The 22,181-nt window shown below is 32.5% G+C and overlaps 1 protein-coding gene across 3 annotated transcripts; it reads left to right on the top strand.

Moving 5' to 3' along the window:
• The first annotated feature begins 3,749 nt into the window (after positions 1–3,749).
• On the top strand, positions 3,750–20,998 carry LOC137814904 (protein SUPPRESSOR OF QUENCHING 1, chloroplastic). Of its 3 annotated transcripts, none has more exons than XR_011081694.1 (28): positions 3,750–4,333; positions 5,540–5,640; positions 5,715–5,771; positions 5,861–5,955; positions 6,301–6,400; positions 6,824–6,882; positions 7,046–7,170; positions 7,485–7,554; positions 8,664–8,751; positions 8,870–8,945; positions 9,349–9,409; positions 9,719–9,794; positions 9,875–9,985; positions 10,086–10,181; positions 10,447–10,569; positions 11,383–11,580; positions 12,255–12,359; positions 12,462–12,526; positions 12,832–12,925; positions 13,116–13,273; positions 16,045–16,094; positions 16,178–16,299; positions 16,551–16,658; positions 17,289–17,335; positions 18,434–18,470; positions 19,769–20,016; positions 20,119–20,268; positions 20,585–20,998. XR_011081694.1 is itself a non-coding variant. In XM_068617843.1 (28 exons), the coding sequence occupies exons 1-28, from the start codon at positions 3,967–3,969 to the stop codon at positions 20,747–20,749; spliced, it is 3,198 nt and encodes a 1,065-aa protein (XP_068473944.1). In that variant the 5' UTR covers positions 3,750–3,966; the 3' UTR covers positions 20,750–20,998. The 3 variants fall into 3 exon arrangements, 1 of the variants encoding a protein (XP_068473944.1); XR_011081693.1 differs by having other exon boundaries at positions 17,243–17,335; positions 18,434–19,256; XM_068617843.1 differs by having other exon boundaries at positions 17,243–17,335.
• Positions 20,999–22,181: the final 1,183 nt, after the last annotated feature.

The raw sequence follows: 22,181 nt of genomic DNA, 5'->3' as shown, positions 1-22,181 counted from the left end.
AATAATGTTTTAGCCACAAGACATATCACTTGAGTGATATTATTTTATGAGGTAGAATTAACACGACCTTCTCTCGCTCAACTACTAGCTAACATTTGAGTTATGCGCTACATCACTTAGACGACTAACACATTGTTTAAACAACATAAGACAATTAGTGTAAAGATCGCAACATGTCGTTAAAGCGATATTGTACCCGAGAGCAACCCAACCAAACAATTTCTCAAAGTTTCCAACTATTTATAAAAGTCATTACCTTCCCATATCCATCCACAATATTGCTTATAGTCTTAAACTACAAATATAATACCATCTTAACATTCTATTTCAAAGCTTCAAATGATTCTCATGTCTTCAACTTTCTTATATAAATTATATATTATCATTCCCTAACCATTTCACTTAACAAATATCATATTGTATAAAGATATTATTAGCTCTCTATAGGTTGAAATAACTTTCAACATCCAGTACTTAATCCTTACTAAAACTCCAATCAATCAAGATAAGTACTCAAGATCAATCTCACACAAATGACATCCCCCCGACCTTCCATTAAAGAAGAGAAAAAGAAAAAAAAAATCTCAAATAAGATTGATTTTACTTACCAAAAATAAATTTTCAATAAGTCTGAAACAATTTATTCTTCACCAATTCCTTTTTAAAGTCAGAGAGAATGCATAAAGAGAAGGGTTTTAAAAACTAGAGATTTTCGAATAAATTATAAAATCAACGTCTAACATTTATTTATGGACTTTCACTACTCATTTGAAAATATAAGATTTAAATGTACATAGGACTTGGAATGTGTATATAAGTTTTATCTTGTATGAGTATCTTAGATGGTGTTTTGCATGACCCTTGATGGATGATGTAGATATACCTAGGGTGATATCATGCCTTGGGTGACAATGATAAACATGACACTCACACTAATAGAGGTATGCTGACTTTACTAATTATCTAATTACATAGACAGGACTTTGGGTCATGAAAAATTCAATGATACTTTCATGTGACTTATAGTAAATGTTTTGTCACACCAACATCGAAAATATATGTCAAATTCTAGTATGTGTTAGATGTTGTCTTTGATAAAATTTATTTATCACAATTTATAATTTTTTTTAAAACATCTTACATTTAATTATGTTATGATGTGACTAAATGTGAATTTATTAACATTAGTATGCATGACATTGATATATATATATATATATATATATATATATATATATATATATATATATATATATATATATATATATATATATATATGATAATGATGATATGATTTATTACAATAACTAACACTTACATTTCTTATGCGTGTTAAATGTGATTATCATACATAGTATACAAATAAATGGTATTACAAGTGGGACTAGAAAAAAAAACATACTTCCAGATGAAATAGTAGTTATATTATAAAAAGATTTTGATGATGTATTCATGATGAAATAGTAGTTATTTTATAGAAAGGTTTGGATGATGTATTTAACGATGACCTTTGTATCTTAATAATGTTGTATGTATATTATATACTAATATGTTATCTTTTAGTTATATAAAATATGTTGGTACAGTGATCATGTCGTTTGGTTTAATAAAACATTCCAATATCCAAAGATACACTAGTCTAAAATAATATATATTTAAATTTGAAGAAAAGAAATATTTAATTTTTTTTCTTAAAAGAGAGTGATAAAGTCAACAAGTTAAATCTTGTAAAAAATATTAAAAATAAACAAAGCATTTGAGAAATTAGAGACCTTTTATCTTCTTTTCAAATGTCGTGTGTTAGAAATTAGTTAATTTTTTTTTTATTGAAAATTGTAACTCATATTTTTCAACAAAAAATAATTATTAATAAAATTAATAAACACTCTGTTTATAATTATAAAAAAAAAATAAAAAAGAAGAAAAGTGAGCATACGTACATTTGTTTTACTTGGGTTCATGTGTCTAACTGAAAATGATGTAGTGCAGTGGCATAGGGTTGTTGGAAATGACAGGAAGTTGTTTTGAATTGGAAGTGTTTTTGGACACTTGAGAAATGGCAGGGATAGGTACATAGCTAGAATCAGAGGAGAGATACTCTGCTTCTGGAGAAAAAAATAAACACAATTACTACAAGAAATTATATTTAATTTTTTCAAAACAAATTATAAACTTTATTTTTATTTCTCTCTTTGTTACTCTTTCTCTTCCCAACAAAAAATTGTTTTCCAATATTTTCTTCCTTCATGTTTTTACTTTCATTAATGGGTGCTCAATGAAGCTGTAAAGGAAGTTTCTATAAAAAAATGTTTTGTTTTATGAAATATAGCAGCTGCTCCATGCTAACTTTTTTTTTTGTAAGAAATATTTTATAATATTTTTTTTTATATTAGGAGTTACATATTAAAAAAATGAAACACGATGAGATATTCTTCCACCACAATTTTTTTTACCAATTAAATAATAAAATTTTAAAAATAAAGGTTACAGGAATTGGCATATGTCATTTTTTTTTTATAGAAAACTTATAAAATAAAAAATTCATAAAAGCAATATTTACAAATTCTTAATAACGAAAACTGTAATAAAACTTTAAATAACTTCTATATTGTAAATATCTTAGATTAAAAAAACCATTGCATTCTCCAACCATTGACAAATCAAAATAGTCTTGAAATACAGAGACAGTTGCATTCTCCAACCTCATAGTTTGAAGGTGCCTGCCATGGGATGGTAAAAAGACAAAAGGATCCTTATTTCAGATTTAGTTTATAAAATGTATTTTGATGTTATATTTAGGAATGTATTTCACATTAGATTTTATACAAGCCAAAACACATTAATTCATTATATATATATATTATATTTACCATTCAAAGTGCATTTTAAATTCCGAAATTATGTTAAGGAATGTCCCAAATTTAATGAAAATATATTTTGTATTGCATTAGTATATTGCACATTTAGTATAGTTTCATTATTTGTATCATCTATATAACTAATAAAGAGATTTTCCTTTTATATATGTAAATTATTCTTATTTATTATTTAAACGTGGGTTATTATTCATTATGTGTGAGTATTATATGAGCTCATCAGAAACCTTCACATTGACCACATTTATATAAAGTTTGGTAGATCGGTTTTATTCTCATTTTAAATTAAAATGATTAAAATATATTTAATTTATTAGTTAAAAGATGAAAAAAAAATCATATTAGGAAATAATATCACTGTTTATTTCAAAATAAAGATGTGTATAATAAAACTTGTACTTATCTCCTTCCTACCCCTTTGAGTAATATGATTAGAAAGAAACAGCCTCACATAAAAATATTATTTAAAAAGGAAAAAAAAAACTCAACTTCATTATCAACAACCAAGCAATTATTAAAAAAAAACTAATAACAATAATATCAGTAAACATAGAAAAAGTTTTGAGATGTTGGAAGAAAGATCTCTATTATGGTTACAATTGAAATTAAGAAAAACCTATATAGAGATAATTTTTTTTACGGAAATGTTATTTATACATACAAACAAAATTTAATATGATTTTGAATATTAAATATTTTTTTTAAAAAAACTTAATTTTACATCATCAGTTGTCTTCTTGAGGAAAGTTCTAACAGTTACATTTTTTTAATGTTTAAATTTTTTTGATTGAATACTAATTTTTTTGATTAAATGTTTTAAAATATTTTGAAACTACATTTGAATAACTTATGTGAAGCAGAGTATGAGCTAATTGAGTAACTTCTTAGTCACTGAATAACTTCTCAGTCACAGAATGCATAAATGGACAGAAAAATTCCTCCCCGAGAGGGAAAAAATGAAAATAAAGAAAGAAATGGTGTGGTGAAGAAGTGGATAAGGTACCCTCTGAAATTTGTCATGAGTTTTGTAATAAATATAAACTAAGATCCTCCCCGCCACTCACAAACAGAATCACTGCACTGCATAAGCATGGCAACGACATTTGAAACGGGTCGTTTTAACCTATTGCGCCCAACGGCCTCAAAGCAGTTGTTATTCTCCTCCAGTATCAAACGACCAAAACCCGTTTCGCTTCATTCTTCTCGATTCTTCCATTGCCGATCGAAACGCCTCGTTTTGACGCAGAGATTCGCAGTGAAAGCTTGCGTGGTGAATGTCGAGCAGAAGAACGTCGCCGCGGAATCAGGAGAGTGGGGGAAGGTTTCCGCGGTGCTCTTCGACATGGACGGCGTGCTTTGCAACAGCGAAGAGCCTTCAAGAAAAGCCGGCGTCGATTTGTTCGCCGAGATGGGCATCGAAGTCACCGTCGACGATTTTGTGCCGTTTACGGGAACCGGTATTTCTCTAGGTTTCGGTTTTTGTTTCCTGAACTTCACGCTTCAACCTGCATCGTAATTTTTGAATATGTTATGCGTTTTTGGCCAGTTGCCTTTATTAGCGATAATTTATTTAGTGTGCGTTTGGAGCGTTAATCCACCGTGAGAGAACATTGGCATTGAATGTGCATTGCGAAGGGAGAAACAAAATCACTAAGACGTGGACAAACGTTGTTGTTCGTTTTATGGAGTCTCAGCTTAGAGCTAGATGATGAGAATGACTAAACCTGCTTTCGCGGTTTGTAAATCCTTGCACAAACTTAGATAAAAGGTGAGGGTTGTGTCAGGCTAACTTAGATCTTAGTTGAACTTCTACAACATGGATCAACTTGGTGATAGTGTTAATCTAGGTGATTATCGCAAAACAACGAACTATGTGGCTCTGGTATAGTATCGAATGAGCAAGAGTCACTGCGTTGCTGCTTGGATGCATTGAAGAAGGCTTGGTTGTTGTTGGGCTTATCCTATGTCACAGATTTCAAATTGTGTTTGATTCGGTTAACATGTAGTTGAAGTGTTTATTTTTTAAATCCTATCTGATTTCCATTTTTTTTATTAAATTAAGCAATTGATGTGCAACACTTTCATGTTTAGCAACAACTAAACCTTTTCCCAATAGGTGGTTAAGAGAAATAAGTAGATTTGGGTCGGGTACATGGATCAATAGCAGTCTTAATGTTTTGTTATGAATCATGTCTATGGTAAAATCATTGACCTCTTTATCCTTCTTAATTGTTTCATTTCCCCGAAAGATTTTAGGTGAAATAAATTAGAAAAATAAAAAATGAATAGAAAATGTTGGTCAAGTTAGATCTAGATGTTACTCGGTAGGATACAACAAAACTTTGGAAGACATCCATTTCCTATCTTAAAACTAGACAAAAGAACATAAAAAGAAAATAACAAATTTCTATAATGTCATTTTTGTTTTTTAAATTTCCTCATCTTTTTAACTTCCACACTTACAATGTGTAACATGTAGCAAAGAATGTGTTCGAAATGCTTTTTTTCTTTCTAGTATACTCTTACTGCACTTTTATTTTGCTTTGATTCGACTATGTTATTTGGCAGATAGATAAGTTCCATTTTGTTTTGTTGAGTTGCTAATTGATTATTAAGCTTTTAAGTTATTCATTGTTCTTTTTTTCCAATTTTAAACATGAAAGGAGAAGCTAACTTTTTGGGAGGTGTTGCTTCTGTTAAGGGAGTTAAAGGATTTGACACAGAAGCTGCCAAAAAAAGGTTCTTTGAAATATATTTAAATAAGGTATTTATATTTCTCTTGATGCTACTTTTTATTTTTTCTACTCGATATTGCCTAATGTTTTTCACTTATCTCAGTTTGCAAAACCAGATTCTGGAATAGGATTTCCAGGTGCCCTTGAACTTATTTCTCAGGTATGCAGGACTAATCATGATATTAACATTGTTTGATTGCTTTTCTGATTCATCAAGGAACTAAGAAAATACATGGTACCACATAACAGTGTAAAAGTAAAGGGCTTAAAGTGGCTGTTGCATCTAGTGCTGATCGTGTAAAGGTTGATGCAAATCTAGCCGCTGCTGGTTTACCATTGTCAATGTAAGCCAACATTCTGAGTAATTTTTTGAATGCTAATGGAGACATTGACCTGCACCTACAAATATTGTTGATTTACTGATAGTATGCAGTAAACATTAGTATGGAACTTTTTTATTTTTTCTTAAATTAGTTATAACGACATTATGGTATTAAACCCTAATCCAAGATGAATTGTAAGTACACTGCTTATTATATGCTAAGCTGTAGAATGTTTAATTTAGACAAGGTTTAAACAACATAATTGCTCTTGCATTTCAAGCCTAATTTCATCAGCTCGGGTTTAGTTTTAATTGTAACCTACACTCTATAAATGTTGTTCTCATACAATTGCATTTGTTTTATTAGGTTCGATGTGATTGTCTCTGCAGATGCTTTTGAGAATTTGAAACCTGCTCCTGATATTTTCTTAGCTGCATCAAGAATATTGAATGTGCCCCCTAGTGAGGTATATGGTATTAGATTGAGCTTATTATCAAGAGGCCTATGTTTTAATATTTTGGATGATTGGCATTTTTCAAAGTGGTGGTGTTATATTGTTCAAGATGCAATATAAAACGAACAGTGTGTCTTCACCTTAAACCTTAAGCTTTTGGGATAGTTAGTCTATAACATGGTATCGAAGCCTCTATGACCAAGTAGTCTAGAGTTTGATCGATCTATTTTTCTCCTGTTTTTCTAATAAAAAGTTAGATTTTAGCACAAAGTGGGTTGGAGGTGTGTTTTGCACCCTGAGGAGTACTCTTGGTTTATCATGGGCGTATTTTTCTCTTATCATGTTTATCAGCATCTATTAAATTTTAATGCACAACTTAGACATGAGGGTTGTATTTTCTCTTAAACATAATTAATAAGTAATATGTATTCCCAGTGTATTGTTATAGAAGATGCGCTAGCTGGAGTGCAAGCTGCCAAAGCTGCGCAAATGCGGTAAGCATTACCTTTGTATTTCCTTTGTTAAAAAAAAGGATAAATAATGGTTGTTTGAACTTACCAACCCAAACCAATTTCTAGACTCCAACCAAAACCACTCTATGTTTACGTTATTAAAATGTAGACAAAATATTTACATAATTTGTTTCATTGTTTGTAGCTGCATAGCTGTAAGGACCTCATTATCAGATGAGGTTTTGGAATCTGCCGAACCAACATTTATCCGGGATGACATAGGAAGTGTTTCACTTGAGGATATTCTTTATGGTGGCTCTGTTGGATATAGTATGTAGTCTTGGGTGCTTGTTGTAAATCTATCTTTTTCCTCTAAATATTCTTTTTGCCACTGATGTAGAATGGAAAACCACATTTGGTCCATAATTTAAGAACTCTGAGCTATGAGTACTCTATGTATTGCAAATTGTTCTCACTTATTGCAAAACGTTCACTTTAATACTAGGCTGATTTTGTCAAGTTGTTTGTTCCATTAAAGTATACTTAAAAGTTAAGATAGTTATTTTCTGACAATTATTTTTGAATAGTGCGCAAGAGTTTAGATATTATATTGCACGAGGTCTTATCTACACATGCCATTGCAGATGAGAGGATGCAGGGCTCTGAAACTCTAAATAATTTTGCAGAGTCTTCATCTGCTGTGCTTGCTGGAGGGTAAGACAGTTTCATGTTGGAACCTTTTTTGTTCTCTTTTCGTTCTCCTTAATTCCAAAGATTTTCTTCCAAAAGTAAGTTCGTAAGGTATATATATATATATATAGTCTTAGCATAATTTGCATTGCTTTTAACCAGTTTTCATTGTGACGATGATGGATAGATAACTATCCTCTATAGGAATCAAATCATAGATTGTAATTCAATACTAATTTCATAAACCTTTTTTGAGGGTTTATATTTTTCTGTCCTTCAATTCATTATGTGCGTATTTGATACACACACTAATATAATTATAAAGAGAACAAATTTAAGTTTCAGGATAACTTTTTTTTATCTTGTACATTGTTAAATGGACAATGGATAACACAACCGAAATAATTTGAAATCTATGTTATTATTATACTTTATAAAATAATATATCATTATATTTTAATATTATACTTTATAAAATAATATATCATTATATTTTAATATATATTTTATATAGTATTTATCATAATATTATTTTATAATACACACACATTATATTTATGTATGTATGTATGTGATAGTATACATTGATGTTCTTTTTAAAAGCAAGGAGAGGCAGGCAGGAGATAGAATCACAATGGTGTCTATGTCGAAGCTTGAAACAGTTATTAAAATCGTGGGGGCTTGAGGAGGGGATGGGGAGAGAAAAGAGAAAGTTGGGGATTTTTTTTGTGTGTGTGAAGATTTTGTACTTGGGGCAAAAGGTTTGTCTTTAAGTGGAATTGGCTTTTAGTATATATTTGTGTATTTCAAAGAAGGAAGTATGAAAAATAAAAGTCTAACGACCTCCAATTGTAAGAATTGAAACAAGTTGCCTCTGAACAGTAGCGGGATGTAATGTAGTTCCGTTTGCATTTGTTCACAACGTAAATAATTGAATGATTCATTAACTAGCCAATGGAGGATTCTCATAAAAGGATTTCTGATGTTATGATGGTCTGGTGTCGTTCTCCTATATTATGGACAATGGCTTTTTGATGAGAATGAAACTGTTTATTGATGTGGTTTGCCCTTGCAACAAGCAGTGCTTCTTGTTGCTTTGCTATTATGAGGGTGCAGAAATAATTTATGGGCAGGTTGCAGGGTTCTCGGCGAGATATACTGAGATTTGGAAGTCTGGGCATTGCTATCTCTTGCCTTATCTTCACCTTAAGTAACTGGAAGGTACATTGCTGTTGCACAAAATTTGCCTCAACTTTGGTTGAATCTTAAGTCTTCAATTTAATCTTTTGGAGGGACAATTAATTTGCAAGTCAATCACGTGCTCATCGCTGTACTGCAGGCAATGCAATATGCTTCCCCGAAGGCAGTTTGGAATCAGTTGTTTGGTGTTATCCAGCCACCCTTGGAGCAGAAAGGTGAATTACTTTATTTATTTTCCTATCTCATGGCTTTTGTTGATGATATATATAAATATGAATATAAATTGCCACTGAATTTAAAACTGCATGTTAGGCAAGGATAAATACCTCATTTCTGCTCTAGGTACCAAATCATATTTTGGACCATAAAGTGATTGAAGCTTTATGGTCACGTCAAAGAAACAATCAGCATTAGAACTTAAGCTGTTACATGCTAGATAGATAAAAGGATTTCATCTATCCTATCAAAAAAATTGAAGAAAAAAGGCTATAGTCAATACCACTGCTAGATAGATAAGTGTGGTGAGTGGTATTGACTATAGCCTTTTTTCTTCAATTTTTTTGAGTTATACTAAAAGTTGAAGTATAATCCATACATTTATTGCTTTTTTGTTCTCAGATAGCTCAAGATATGATAGAATCCAGCAATTTGTGAACTACATATCTGATCTGGAAAGCAGGTAATTAGTGTTCTGATAAATTTATATATAAATATTTTCCGATGATTTTAACCCTATGCTTATTTTATTAATATATATATATATATATATATATATATATAGTCGTTTTCTCAATATTGTCCAATATTTAGCTTGAAGACAATATTTTCTTTTGTCAGTTATTTTATCTGTTTAGAATTGTAACCATCATCTCCTCCTTCTGAAAAAAAAAACATTGATTGAACATTGAAGCTCAGTACATCCATGAGCTATTGTAGAAGTTGTAATTGTTATTAATACACTATGATCAATTTCTTTTCACAATTCAAGGGGAAGTGCTCAGATAGTTCCAGAATTTCCATCTAAACTTGATTGGCTGAATACAGCTCCACTTCAGTTTCGCAGGGTACTTTTATTAAGTTTGAATTATAATCTGATGAAAATATCTGATATAATTCATTAGCTTTTGATTCTAATTTTTGGCAGGATCTGAAAGGAAAAATTGTATTGCTGGATTTCTGGACTTATTGTTGTATAAACTGTATGCACGTGTTGCCAGACTTAGATGCTTTAGAGAAAAAATACAAAGATACGCCGGTAATTTCTCAAAATTTTCAAGAATTTTCCTTTTTGTTCTGTAACTGTGTGAAAAGTTATTTACTTGTCTAGTTAATGTTTGATATTGTTCTTTGTTCAGTTTGTTGTTGTGGGTGTTCATTCTGCAAAGTTTGATAACGAGAAAGATTCTGAAGCAATTCGCAATGCAGTTCTACGCTATGGAATTTCTCACCCAGTAAAGCTTGAATTTCAAATTCCATTAATATTTCAAAGTATTTATTTTCCTTTTTCTGAAAAAATTGAACATCGTCAGAAGGTTATGGTCAGATGTTCAGTTTACGAAAAACCAATGTTTTGGTTTCATAGTTTATTCTGCTGGCATTTTGTTTATCAGTGTTCCTTGCTTTTGATATTTAATTTTGTTAATATTTTATGGCTCTTGAACTTTTGCTTAATAAAGTGTGCTCCACCAAATCTTATTATCTATTTCCTCCTTTTAGGTTGTCAACGACGGAGACATGTTTCTTTGGAGGAACTTGGGTATAAATTCGTGGCCAACATTTGCTATAGTTGGCCCTGATGGTAAGCTTCTTGCACAACTAGCAGGAGAAGGTCACAAGAAGGTACTGATGACGATCTTTAGTCTCATCTATGTGTATTTTGTTTTAAATTTTGTTGTGATATTTTTAAATAATGGAAGATAATTCTAGGACTATGTGCATAGTATGACTTTTTTTGTTGCTGTTACTAGTTTGTGTAATACCAGAACTATGACTCTGGGTATTATAGATTTAGCATTGTTTAAAGAAAATGGCTACTGTGCTAGATATCTGTGGCAGACATTTATATTCATATTTGTCCTACTAATGAGCTGCGCGCACGGGTTTATCCAAGGGATTGATGATTTTGGACACATGCAACCATCTAATTAACAGGCGGTAATATTATCTGTTGAACAAAAGGTCTTGTTTATGAGCCTGTAGGTATCTATTGCACAGCCATAAATAGCTTTTGTAGTTGAGTAATTTTACAGACAGCAAAATCAAGCAGAGTCTTTCTGGCAGGCCATGGAAAATTTATGTTGGCAGAAGTAAGAAGCAGAATTAGTGTTATTAGGTCTTAATTATTTGTCTGTGTAATAATTGTCTTGAGGCTGTCATTTAGGTAGTTATGGAACTGAATAGTCACGGAGCCTGTGCTTTAAGAATATTAACCCATTTAGATTGAGCGTCAATCAATTCCCAACCAAGCTTAAGCATGGAGGAATTATTTATATTACGCCCAAGGATTTTTTAATGATTTGTATTGCTATTGTCGTTGATTTAATTTTTCTTAATAGTGCCCAATTTCATCAATTGATACATGTAGTTATAGCTATTATTTTTCTTACAATATGGTGATTAAAACAAGTGTTGCATTATTCCTGTTTTGAAAAGGATCTAGATGATTTTGTGGAGGCTGCACTTCTATTTTATGGAAAGCAAAACATCCTGGACAATACGCCAATTTCCCTGAGTTTGGAGAAAGATAATGATCCACGCCTGTTGACTTCTCCATTGAAGTTTCCTGGAAAGCTAGCAGTTGATGTCCTTAATAACAGGCTTTTTATTTCTGACAGCAACCATAATCGCATAGTGAGTGCTCTACCACTGCCTACACCGAACTTCTCTCTTCATGACCACTTGTGCATAATTGTAATGATGAGTCACTAGATTTACTTCTCATACAAACTATTTGGAGCAGTATTTTAACTCAACATACTATGGATGGTAGTTGCCAGGTTTCCAGATACTCCTTGCTGTGGTCAATTCATAAGTTCCCTTCAGAAGTTGCAAAAAATATCTTATAGAACCTTTGCAATCTTTCTCATATATAAGACGAATCGTGAATATCTTTTGAAGGCACTGCTGCATACAATTACTTAAGAATTACAGAAGAAGTCCATTCCTCTTAATGTATATTCGAACTAGACACTGGAACCGCACTATTTAATTCACTAAATACTATTGTTCAAATTCAATTATAAAAGATTAAACATGAAGTCCAGCATTATGTGACTTAGATATCCTAATTAAACTAAGTATATGAAATTCTGATGACCAAACTACTAAACCTAAAATTCCCATAATATTAATAATGAAACTGTGTTACTAAATAATGCAAATTAAACTTTGAATCCCAAATTAGCATACTTTATTCCGAGTTCTCTTGCCAAAGCATGCATTTCTAATACCTTCTCTTTCTAATTATGCAAGTTGTTTGTTTACTAAAATTAGCAGCAAGTCACCTGGTCATGTTGCTTATTCAGGTGGTTACTGACCTTGATGGGAATTTTATTGTACAAATTGGGAGCAGCGGGGAGGAAGGTTTGAAGGATGGTTCCTTTGATGATGCTACTTTTAACCGTCCTCAGGTACAAAATAAAGAAGCATACTTTGAGCTTCTAGAGTATTTAATTCTTGCTTAAATGTAGTATTTCATCAATATAGGTTAATTGTTTTTTTTTCCGTTCTAGGGCCTTGCTTATAATGCAAAGAAAAACATCCTTTATGTTGCAGACACTGAAAACCATGCTTTGAGGTACATGACAGCTTCAGAAAATCAATAGCCTTATTTTCATATTTATGATATATGTGACAGCGTCTGGTCATCACTTTATGGATATTTTAGGGTAATTTAATAGTAAAAAACAGCTGAAAAGAAAATATTTGTTTGATTTGATAAAGGACTTTGGGGCTGTATTCATATTGGATGCGAGTCAAGTTGTCATAAATTCAATGGGTCAATTTATTAATTAAAAAATACAATTTAATAAATTTCTATTCAATATTGTCAATTAAATAGTTTCATGTTGGTGGGTCTAACATTTGTTTTTGCTTTAAAAGGGAAATTGATTTTGTTAATGAGAAAGTGCGGACCCTTGCTGGAAATGGGACCAAGGGCTCTGATTATGTTGGTGGTGGAAAAGGAGACACACAGGTAATATAATTGATTAGTAAATATTGAGGACGAGTGCCATTTGCAAAGATATATAGATAAGAATCTAAGATGAACCACAAAGTTAGACTCCTTATTGTTTGTTTTAATTATAGTCTTTTCATTAAATGTGATTCTTATAGGCTCCTTAATGGATCACAATGTTAGACTCCTCCATTTCCCTCTTTTCCAGCTTCTCAATTCCCCTTGGGATGTCTGCTTTCATCCACTTGAAGAAAAAATTTATATCGCCATGGCTGGCCAGCATCAGATTTGGGAGCACAATTTATTGGCGGAAACTTCGAGAGCATTTAGTGGTGATGGCTATGAAAGAAATTTAAATGGATCAAGGTATCACCTCAAATAAAAATACCCCCTTGCTGATGCCAATAGTAATTTCAGTTGTTCTTGTGTGGATTCTATTGAAGTAACCTTTGAAATTTGAATACCATGACGCCCAGAATGTTGCTATTTCACAGACACTGCATTTTTGTGCTATATCGATACTTATGGTATTTAAAAATCTTTTTGCCTCCCTCATGTATAGTCTTAGTGCTCTGTTGCCTTTATTCTCTATGTTGCAACCACATATTCAAGATTGTCTATGTTTAGACTTGCAACATGGTGTTTATCTAATCTTCTCCCTAAAAACCTTTATTTAGAATAGGTTGTAGACATTCCATAAGATATTAGTTTTGAGACTGATCACACATTTAATAATTTGGAAACGTCAGATGAATATCGAATTATTCATGATTTATCTCGGTAAAAAATGATTATTCTATGGTTACAAAAACAAAGTGACTAGGAGGCACCATGTGCTGATCTTGTTAATATAAACACTGTTAATTTGTATATTCATTGTTATTCTCTCTTCTACATGATATGCAGATTGATGTTTATCTGTAGTGTTAGTGACAAATAGGCTTGATTTACTCAACCCCATAAAACCGGTTCAATGGGGTGAGGTTTTCACTCACTTATATACTAGGAAAGGCTCTAATCTCTAGTCGATGTGGGATCTCCAACACACCCCCCTCACGCCGAGACTGCCAACTCGTGCGTGGGACTATATATTATGGGTGGTCCGATAGCGGCCCGATAGCGGGTGGCACGATAGGCCCAACACAAACACTCACTAGGATAGGCTCGAAATGGCTCTGATACCATATTACAAAGTGGACTTTAAGCCTAACTCAACCCCATAAAACCGGCTCATGAGGTTGAGGTTTGCACCCACTTATATACAATGAAAAACTCTAATCTCTAGTCGATGTGGGATCTCCAACACACCCCCTCACGTCGAGACTGCCAACTCGTGCGTGGGACTATATATTTTGGGTGGTCTGATAGCGGGTGGCACGATAGGCCCAACACAAACGCTCGCTAGGATAGGCTCGAAATGGCTCTGCGTTGCCTATCCTTTAGCAACTAATCCACTTCAGAAGGCCCAACTAACCGTATTCAAACTGTTATTGAATTAGGAGTTTGCCAAAAACTTGTGGAGCTTCTACTATATGTTGCTATACTCTTTACAACTTAATTTGATGTCTCACTCTAGTATAGCATTTTTTTTTATTGTTGGACAGAGCAACATAGTTCAGAAGCTCCACATGAGGTCTTCTTCCTTCCAACCCTTTCTGATGCATTTTTGTTGAAGAAGTCTCTTGCAATATTCAATTTCTAGGCTTTTGTTTTCTGAGTCCCCATTGTTTCTAACTTCACCTCCACAATATTTTACCTTCTATCAGCACATGGTCCCCAGTCACTTTACTTTTGTAACCATTAAATAACCATGTTTTTACCGAAATAAATCATGGATAATTCGATCTTCATTGTATGTTTTCAAATTATTAAACGTGTGATCAGTCTCAAAAGCAATATCTATCAGATGTGTCCAACCTACTTATTCTAAATTTGCCAAAGAGTTTCCAAGAACATAACTAGATAAACATTCTAAATTTGCCAAAGGCTTTCCATGGATAATATTAGATAAACACGTCCAAGGCTTTTAATTTGTCCAAGGCTTTCCATGGACAAAATTAGATAAACATCTGTTCTAAATTTACATAAGGCTTCACTGATAAAATTAGATAAACACCAATTCTAAACTTGGCTTAAGACTTTTCATTGACAAAATTACATGAACACCTATTCTAAATTTGCTTAAGGCTTTTCACGAACAAAATTAGATAATACCGAACAATTTTAGATAGAAAATAACTATTTGTGTGAGTAAATGAAAAAAAAAATGATAACCATACATGTTCCTGAGAAAAGTGTTTAGGCATAATCTAATTTTATCCGTGAAAAGTCTTTAGCAAATTTAGAATAAATGTTTATCTAATTTTGTCCATGAAAAGGCTTAGGCAAATTTAGAATAGGTGTTTATTTAATTTTGTCTTCGTGAAAAGTCTTGGACAAGACAAATTTAGAATAAGTGTTTATCTAATTATGTCTGTGGAAAGCCTTGGGCAAATTTAGAATATGAACATTGGTTAGTTTTAGTTTTGGTGGGATAGCATTCCTTGCATTGTATTACGACGTTCTATAGATTGTTTTGGTCTTCCTAGTTCTAGATTTTCCTAGTCGGTTTGGCGTGATCCCCCACTTTTGTTGGTTTGTTTCTTTAATTTTTTAATAACATTTTGCAAATGATTGTTACTAATAAGAGTGCCAATCTAGTTGCTATTGTAACTATTACTGTAAGACTATGCATACTTGTTTCATTAAAATAAAGTTTAATCTCTTAAAAGTTTGACATGCCCTTAAAAGTTGTGCTGAAAATTTTGAAAAAATCTGTACAAGAAGAATTGTATAAAAAGCTCATTCTTGAATTTTTAAACCCAGAATTTGGATAATTTAAGGGGATAAAAAACTAGTGAAAAATTCAAGAACGATTTTTAATGAAAAATGGCATGAAAAAGTCACTTGCTTTTCAGGGGACAATTAAATTGATTCAATTGCCAATGATTATTTTTAGTTTTTCTAGGAAAGATATGTGTTGGTTGGACCATAGTTTTGAAATTATTGGTTTCAGTTTACTCCATGTATTGTGGTGATTTTTGAGCTCTGACAAACTTCTGATTATTGCTTACTTGATCATGTTTTGACTTAAATAGTTCTACAAACACGTCATTTGCACAACCTTCTGGTCTTTCATTGTCTCAAGGTAACCTGTGGCAACAATTTAATTGAACTCGGTTTAACTGTCATTCATAATAATAAATGTTTCACTTGATTTTGCATGATAAGATCTAAGCAAGATCTACATTGCTGATAGTGAGAGTAGTTCAATTAGAGCTGTGGATCTTAAAACAGGAGGATCTCAGTTGTTAGCTGGTGGTGACCCAATGTTCTCTGACAATTTGTTTAAGGTAGCTTTGATATAATTTCAGATACAAGTTACTTAGATTTCCTGCTTTATTTTGGCCCATTAAGTTTCTTTATAAGGAAAAAAATTGCAATAGATTAGCTTGGGTGTTTAATGATACAAATGTTCTTCAATCTTCAAACTCACAGCTACACAACTTTAATTACTGATATATATCATACATTTATAACCTTTCTCTTTAGAATTTCTCTCCTTGTAATCTAAACCTACCTTTTTATCTTCAAACCTCTGCAGTTTGGTGATCAAGATGGAATAGGGTCTGATGTACTTCTTCAACATCCATTGGGGGTTTTGTGTGGAAATGATGGTGAAATTTATATCGCAGATAGCTACAATCACAAGGTAGAGAACTCAGACCCAGTTACTTTTGATTTATCATGGCTCTGGTATGCAATATATCTTATAGAGAACACCGACTCAGTTATATAGCTAACTAACATATTCCAGTACCAAAGGCTCCTCGCTATGCAATAAGGCTAATTTACATGTTCCTTTTGTCTTTACATGCATTTTCCAATTTCTGTCATTGTTGAAGTTTCCAACAATTCTCTCCTTATTCTTGCTGTATTGTCCTCAAAAGGCAAGGATTGACTGGTCATCCTGCTGGTTTCTATTAAGAATCAATATTTGGTGTCAGGCAGGTTTAAACATTAATTAGATATTTTAACCTTTTTTTATGTGAAATCTTGCAAGGGTAGCTGATTCTTTTTCTAAATATGTAGTTACGTACGTCTCATATGTGATTTAATTCTAAACATAGTCAGATACTCGGATTATGTCATCTAACATATCTTTTGGAGCTTTGGAATCATACATGAAACACCTTAGACACAATTTAATTAATTGGATGGTCAGACTTTAGCTCCATTATCCTCATTGACTGAATTGCCTATTTCCCTTCCCTGTGTTATGTTTTAAATTATCAGATCAAGAAGCTAGATCCAACTAGTAAAAGAGTTAACACCATTGCAGGAACTGGAAAAGCTGGTTTCAAAGATGGAACGGCTGTAAAAGCTCAGGTTGGTAAAATGTTCTATGCTGTTTTCCTAAATCATCTCCTTGTTAGCATATAAATTCCAGTTTATATTATTGTTATAAAATCTTGAATCATCCATTCAAGAAGACATACTGCTGTGCATTCCTTTTTTTTTTCTCGTTTTAATACATGTAAGTGTGCAACTGTCAATTGTTTCAAAGGTGGAATGAATTTAATTTGCTTAGTTTTTGGTTGCATATAGTGCATATGTTTGCATGATCTCAAGCTGATGAAGCACAATAAATGACAATTTTTTTGAAAATTGACACTTCTAGGATTTAGAATATCAGATGCTCTCTTCCTTTTATTCTTCTACAAGTTGGTTAATGACCACTAGACTGTCAAAGAAAAGCACTACAAATGTGTTGATGCTGCTTAATAATACTTAATGATATTTGCACTAACTTGAAATATGCAACAGGTTTCCTGGGAATTATTCTACTGATGTGGTTAACATTACTTTTGTTAGTTTTTTTTTCTTTATCGGGGAAACCCCTAAGTTCCCCTTTAACTAAAGGTAGAGCCTTTAAAGAATATATAAGTAGGGCTAAACTCTCATTTTACAAGTCAGATTTTTAAGGTTGAGTTATATTCAATCAAAATCTTAAGATGGTATCAAAGTCTACTTTAAATCTATTAAAAGGGCCACTTACTATATTCTCCACGCAAACTCAATAGAGTTGGGTATGATGAGGTGTATTTGGAAAAATCCAAGTTCCACATGGACTATATAAGTGGGTATAATTTTTACTTTGCAAGCCTGTTTTATGGAATTGGGATGACTCAAACCCAAATTTTGAGTTTCTTCTAGAGAGATTTCTTATTTTCCTTTTTCTACCCTAGAAATGGGAAAAAGTGGAGAAATTTATGCTATTTGACATTCTTACTCTGACCTAGTCTTGTTTCCGGGTCTTTTATTCTGTAGATTCATTATTTAATAGAAATTTTTCACATGTTTGAATGCTTCTCTTTTCTCAGCCATCCTTCTCAGAAGTCTATTTGAAGATAAAACAAAGATGTATCTTGTTTTCTCAATATAAAGCTGATGTATGTGTAATATATTTTATCATTTTTCTCGCAGCTCTCTGAACCGGCAGGAATTGTTGAAGGGAACAATGGTATGCTCTCTTTACTTCCATCTACTTAATTTATTTTAGAGCTTTCACAAATTGCCCTGCATGACTCTAAGATGGAATATAAACTTTTTTTACATACATGTACTTCAAAGGATTAATCTCAATGAAAGAATACTTTATTCACTTTATTTATTTGAAACAGGACATTAACCTCTATATATAGAGAACTCTAACCCTAAAGTAATGATTACAAAGGATCTCTAGAATCTTCTAATATCTTCTAGTAGTACACTTAATATCCTACCCTCAAGCTGGTGTATGGATATATATAATTTCTAACTTGCATGTGAGATCATGACATCGTCTTGTGGGAAGACCTTTTGTAAGGAAATCTGCTTACTAAAGCCGTGACAAAGCCATTATCCAATTTCTCTTTAATAGATGTATTGGTGCCGACTTTTGTCACTCTAACATATTCTTAGGTAAACAATATCTGGTACAATATTTTGGCTCGCTGGAAGCCTTAGCTTCCTTTGAGCATTTTTGTTTTCTGACAACAGCGCCCTTCAAGTCTTAGCACTCTGGTAGTCGCCATGCCCTCCGAGCATGTTTTTTCTCTCCGGTGACTATTATGCCCTTTGAGCATTTCCTGTTCATTGGAAGTTGTCACCCTTTGGAAACCGGCGTGCTCTCGGAGCATTGTTTGCCTTTTAGCAGCTTTTGTACCCTTCCAGCATTTTTAACTCCTCAGAACAGCTACGCTTCCCAAGTATACATATTTTGCTCTTCAGCAACCACGTGACTAATATGCTTACAAAATCTCTCAAGGTATCTCACATTGATAATGTTTTTAACAAATTTAACTCGTCTACACTACACACGAGTTAATAAATATATTCTTCTTCGTTATAAGTCAGAATATTAATGTGTACACTAAACACAGTTACAATCCATCCTTTAATAATGCTCAATCATTGTAATTTGCCTCTCAAATAAATAAACTATTTCATTTTTGTTCTGTATGTTTTGTCAATAAATCTGATCGCATTCATTCTCCCTCTTCTCAAAGTGTTTACCATGCACCTAGAGCTAGCGTACTGTCGGGACCATTTTGTATAATTTAGCCTTTAAATATTTATATACATAAACTATAGTGGACATAATTGTCATCAGATTATGTATGATTATATAATCCTACACTACTTTTTTGTGGTACAAGTACATATCTTGTTCTTTTTTGGGTTGTTGATCACTTGATTCAATTATTTGGTCTAAAATGAATTAACTTTAAATCAACCTTATTCTTACAAATTTTTGTTGTTCTCTATTTTTGTTTTCAGGGAGATTATTTATATCTGACACAAACAACAGCTTAATTCGATATCTAGATTTAAACGCTGATGAAACTGAACTCCGTACCTTGGAGCTTAAAGGAATTCAGCCTCCTAAACCAAAATCAAGATCTTTTAAACGTCTTAGACGGCGAGCATCAGCCGATACATTGCCAATTACGATTGATGCCATTTCATCAAATGAGGGAAACTTGTCTATTAAAATATCATTACCAAGCGAGTATCATTTCTCAAAGGTCCTCACCCTTCCTTTATTTCAAACGCACTAATAATTCAATTTTTAGCATACAATAGAGATTATATATTTCATTAACTATTCTCCTAAATTTACATTGCAGGAAGCACGCAGTAAATTCAGCGTGGATATTGAACCTGAAGATGCTGTGAATATTGAACCCCTTGATGGATTCATTAGTCCAGAAGGATCTGCAACTCTTCACTTTAAGAGATCCTCTAACTCTGCTTCAATGGGAAGAATTAATTGTAAGGTATGCCTCATTACAGAACTCAGAAGTTGGTCGGATTGTGAAATAATATGGTTTGCTTCTCGCCTTCAAACCTTTTTCTTTAAGTTTCAGATCCTTGAAATTCTAGTTTAATTTAGAAATATCGATGAAAACTTTAGCAGTTTCTTTCTCTAATGTTGGGAATCTTAATTCTAAAGTGACCGACTTTTACCTCAATTTTGTTAGCTTTTTCATGTATTCAACTGCAATGATTATAAATCCACCTCGCATAGTGGTGGTGGTGGTGGACAAACTCATCGAGCAATAATGTAAAAAGAATTACATTGTCTCTTTACAGGTATACTATTGCAAGGAAGATGAAGTTTGTTTGTACCAGTCTTTGCTGTTTGAGGTCCCCTTCCCAGAGGGAGTTTCTAGCCCTGCCAAAGCAGACGTCACTCTTGCACATCTTGTGAAACCCAAAACTTCAACCAACAGCTTACTGCAGACAGTTGCTCCGTGAGTTGGTGACACCTTAAACCAGATTCTCTAGCGCTTCTTTCTCTTCCTCATCTTTTGTTTCTTTTTCTGTATATAATAATATTCAAATGCTTGAGTCTTAATCTTTCTTCTGATACAACACATAAGTTCACAACTAACAAAACTCAGGGTACTATGTGCCCTTTCTCGCTTCTCTGAAGATGTCTTCATCAATCATCATTGTGTAATCATGTTAAATAATTTATTTTATTATGTATATTCATTATTATAATGGTTGTTTCATGGATAAGCAAGGATGGTTTGTCTACGAAGTCGACATTCGTGCACTTGGAGGCCAATAATCTAACATACTAATATTTTTATACAATACATATACTGTACGGTTAACACTTTGGAGGTGTACGAAGAAAAATAGAAATATGTGAGGCCCTTCATAGGTAGAAAGCAAATCTATAGAGTGAAGGTTAGCCTTTGTTGGTAGAACTTGGATTATAATATTAAGATAAGGCATTCATATCTGTTAGTTTCACCAAATCCCAATTAAGCAGCCGCTGGCTATCAAATGCCCCAAGCTTAGGGTCCGGTAGATTTGAGAAGTAAAAAAGGAAAGTATAAAAAATGGAAAGTGCTTATTTCGATATAGAAAGAAAATGTGAAGAAAAATATAAGAACAAAGTTTTGTAAGTAATTTCAAAAGGATTGTAAAATTATCTTTCTTATACATTAATTTCAATTTTATAAATAATTAATATTGTTCTTGAATAGATCTGGGGCCTAGAGAATGATTGATCTGCCTTTACCCTTGGTCGATTACTGATGTTCCAAACTCCCTACTACTCTTTCTTTCTCTCGGTCGTTCGGCTCTATAGGCGGGAGTGATACTTGCAGAAGACACTCCAACGCTCAAGTCAATCGGAGTGTTAGCACTCAGGTATCAGAGTACCATTATTATCTTAATGGACCTTCATTGGTGGGTTGGATTAGGAGGTTAGTTCATATTTAGGGTTGCACTAAACAGTTCTTAATTGTGGATTAACCTTGCTAACTTAGTCAACCCTTTATTCGTCACTAATGATCGGTCAGTCACATGTCGTCATGTGACCTTGTCACCATGGTTAAGTGATTAACTGGTTCAAATGTTGGCCGACTGACTGAGTTGTCCGGTCGTACCGGTACAAATATTAATAATATTATTATCATCTTATTTTTTTATTTTAATATTTGTATGAATATGTCATATAATATAATAATATAATTGATAAACTTACATAAATTGATTATATTAAATATAAAGACGACATATCGCAGGTAAATATAATCGGTTATGTTTTATAATATAATTTAAACATACCAAATAAACTTTTGAACAAAGATAAAGGGTGAAAATATTATCTCATTCTGCTTCTTATCAGCCAAGAAAATTAAATATGTTTTTTACCTATTTGTAAAGACAA

Source organism: Phaseolus vulgaris, chromosome 1, assembly GCF_000499845.2.
Source record: "Phaseolus vulgaris cultivar G19833 chromosome 1, P. vulgaris v2.0, whole genome shotgun sequence".
NCBI classification, from domain to species: domain Eukaryota; kingdom Viridiplantae; phylum Streptophyta; class Magnoliopsida; order Fabales; family Fabaceae; genus Phaseolus; species Phaseolus vulgaris.
Note: the sequence above shows the minus strand (reverse complement) of the source record. Positions and strands in the feature narration are given on the sequence as shown.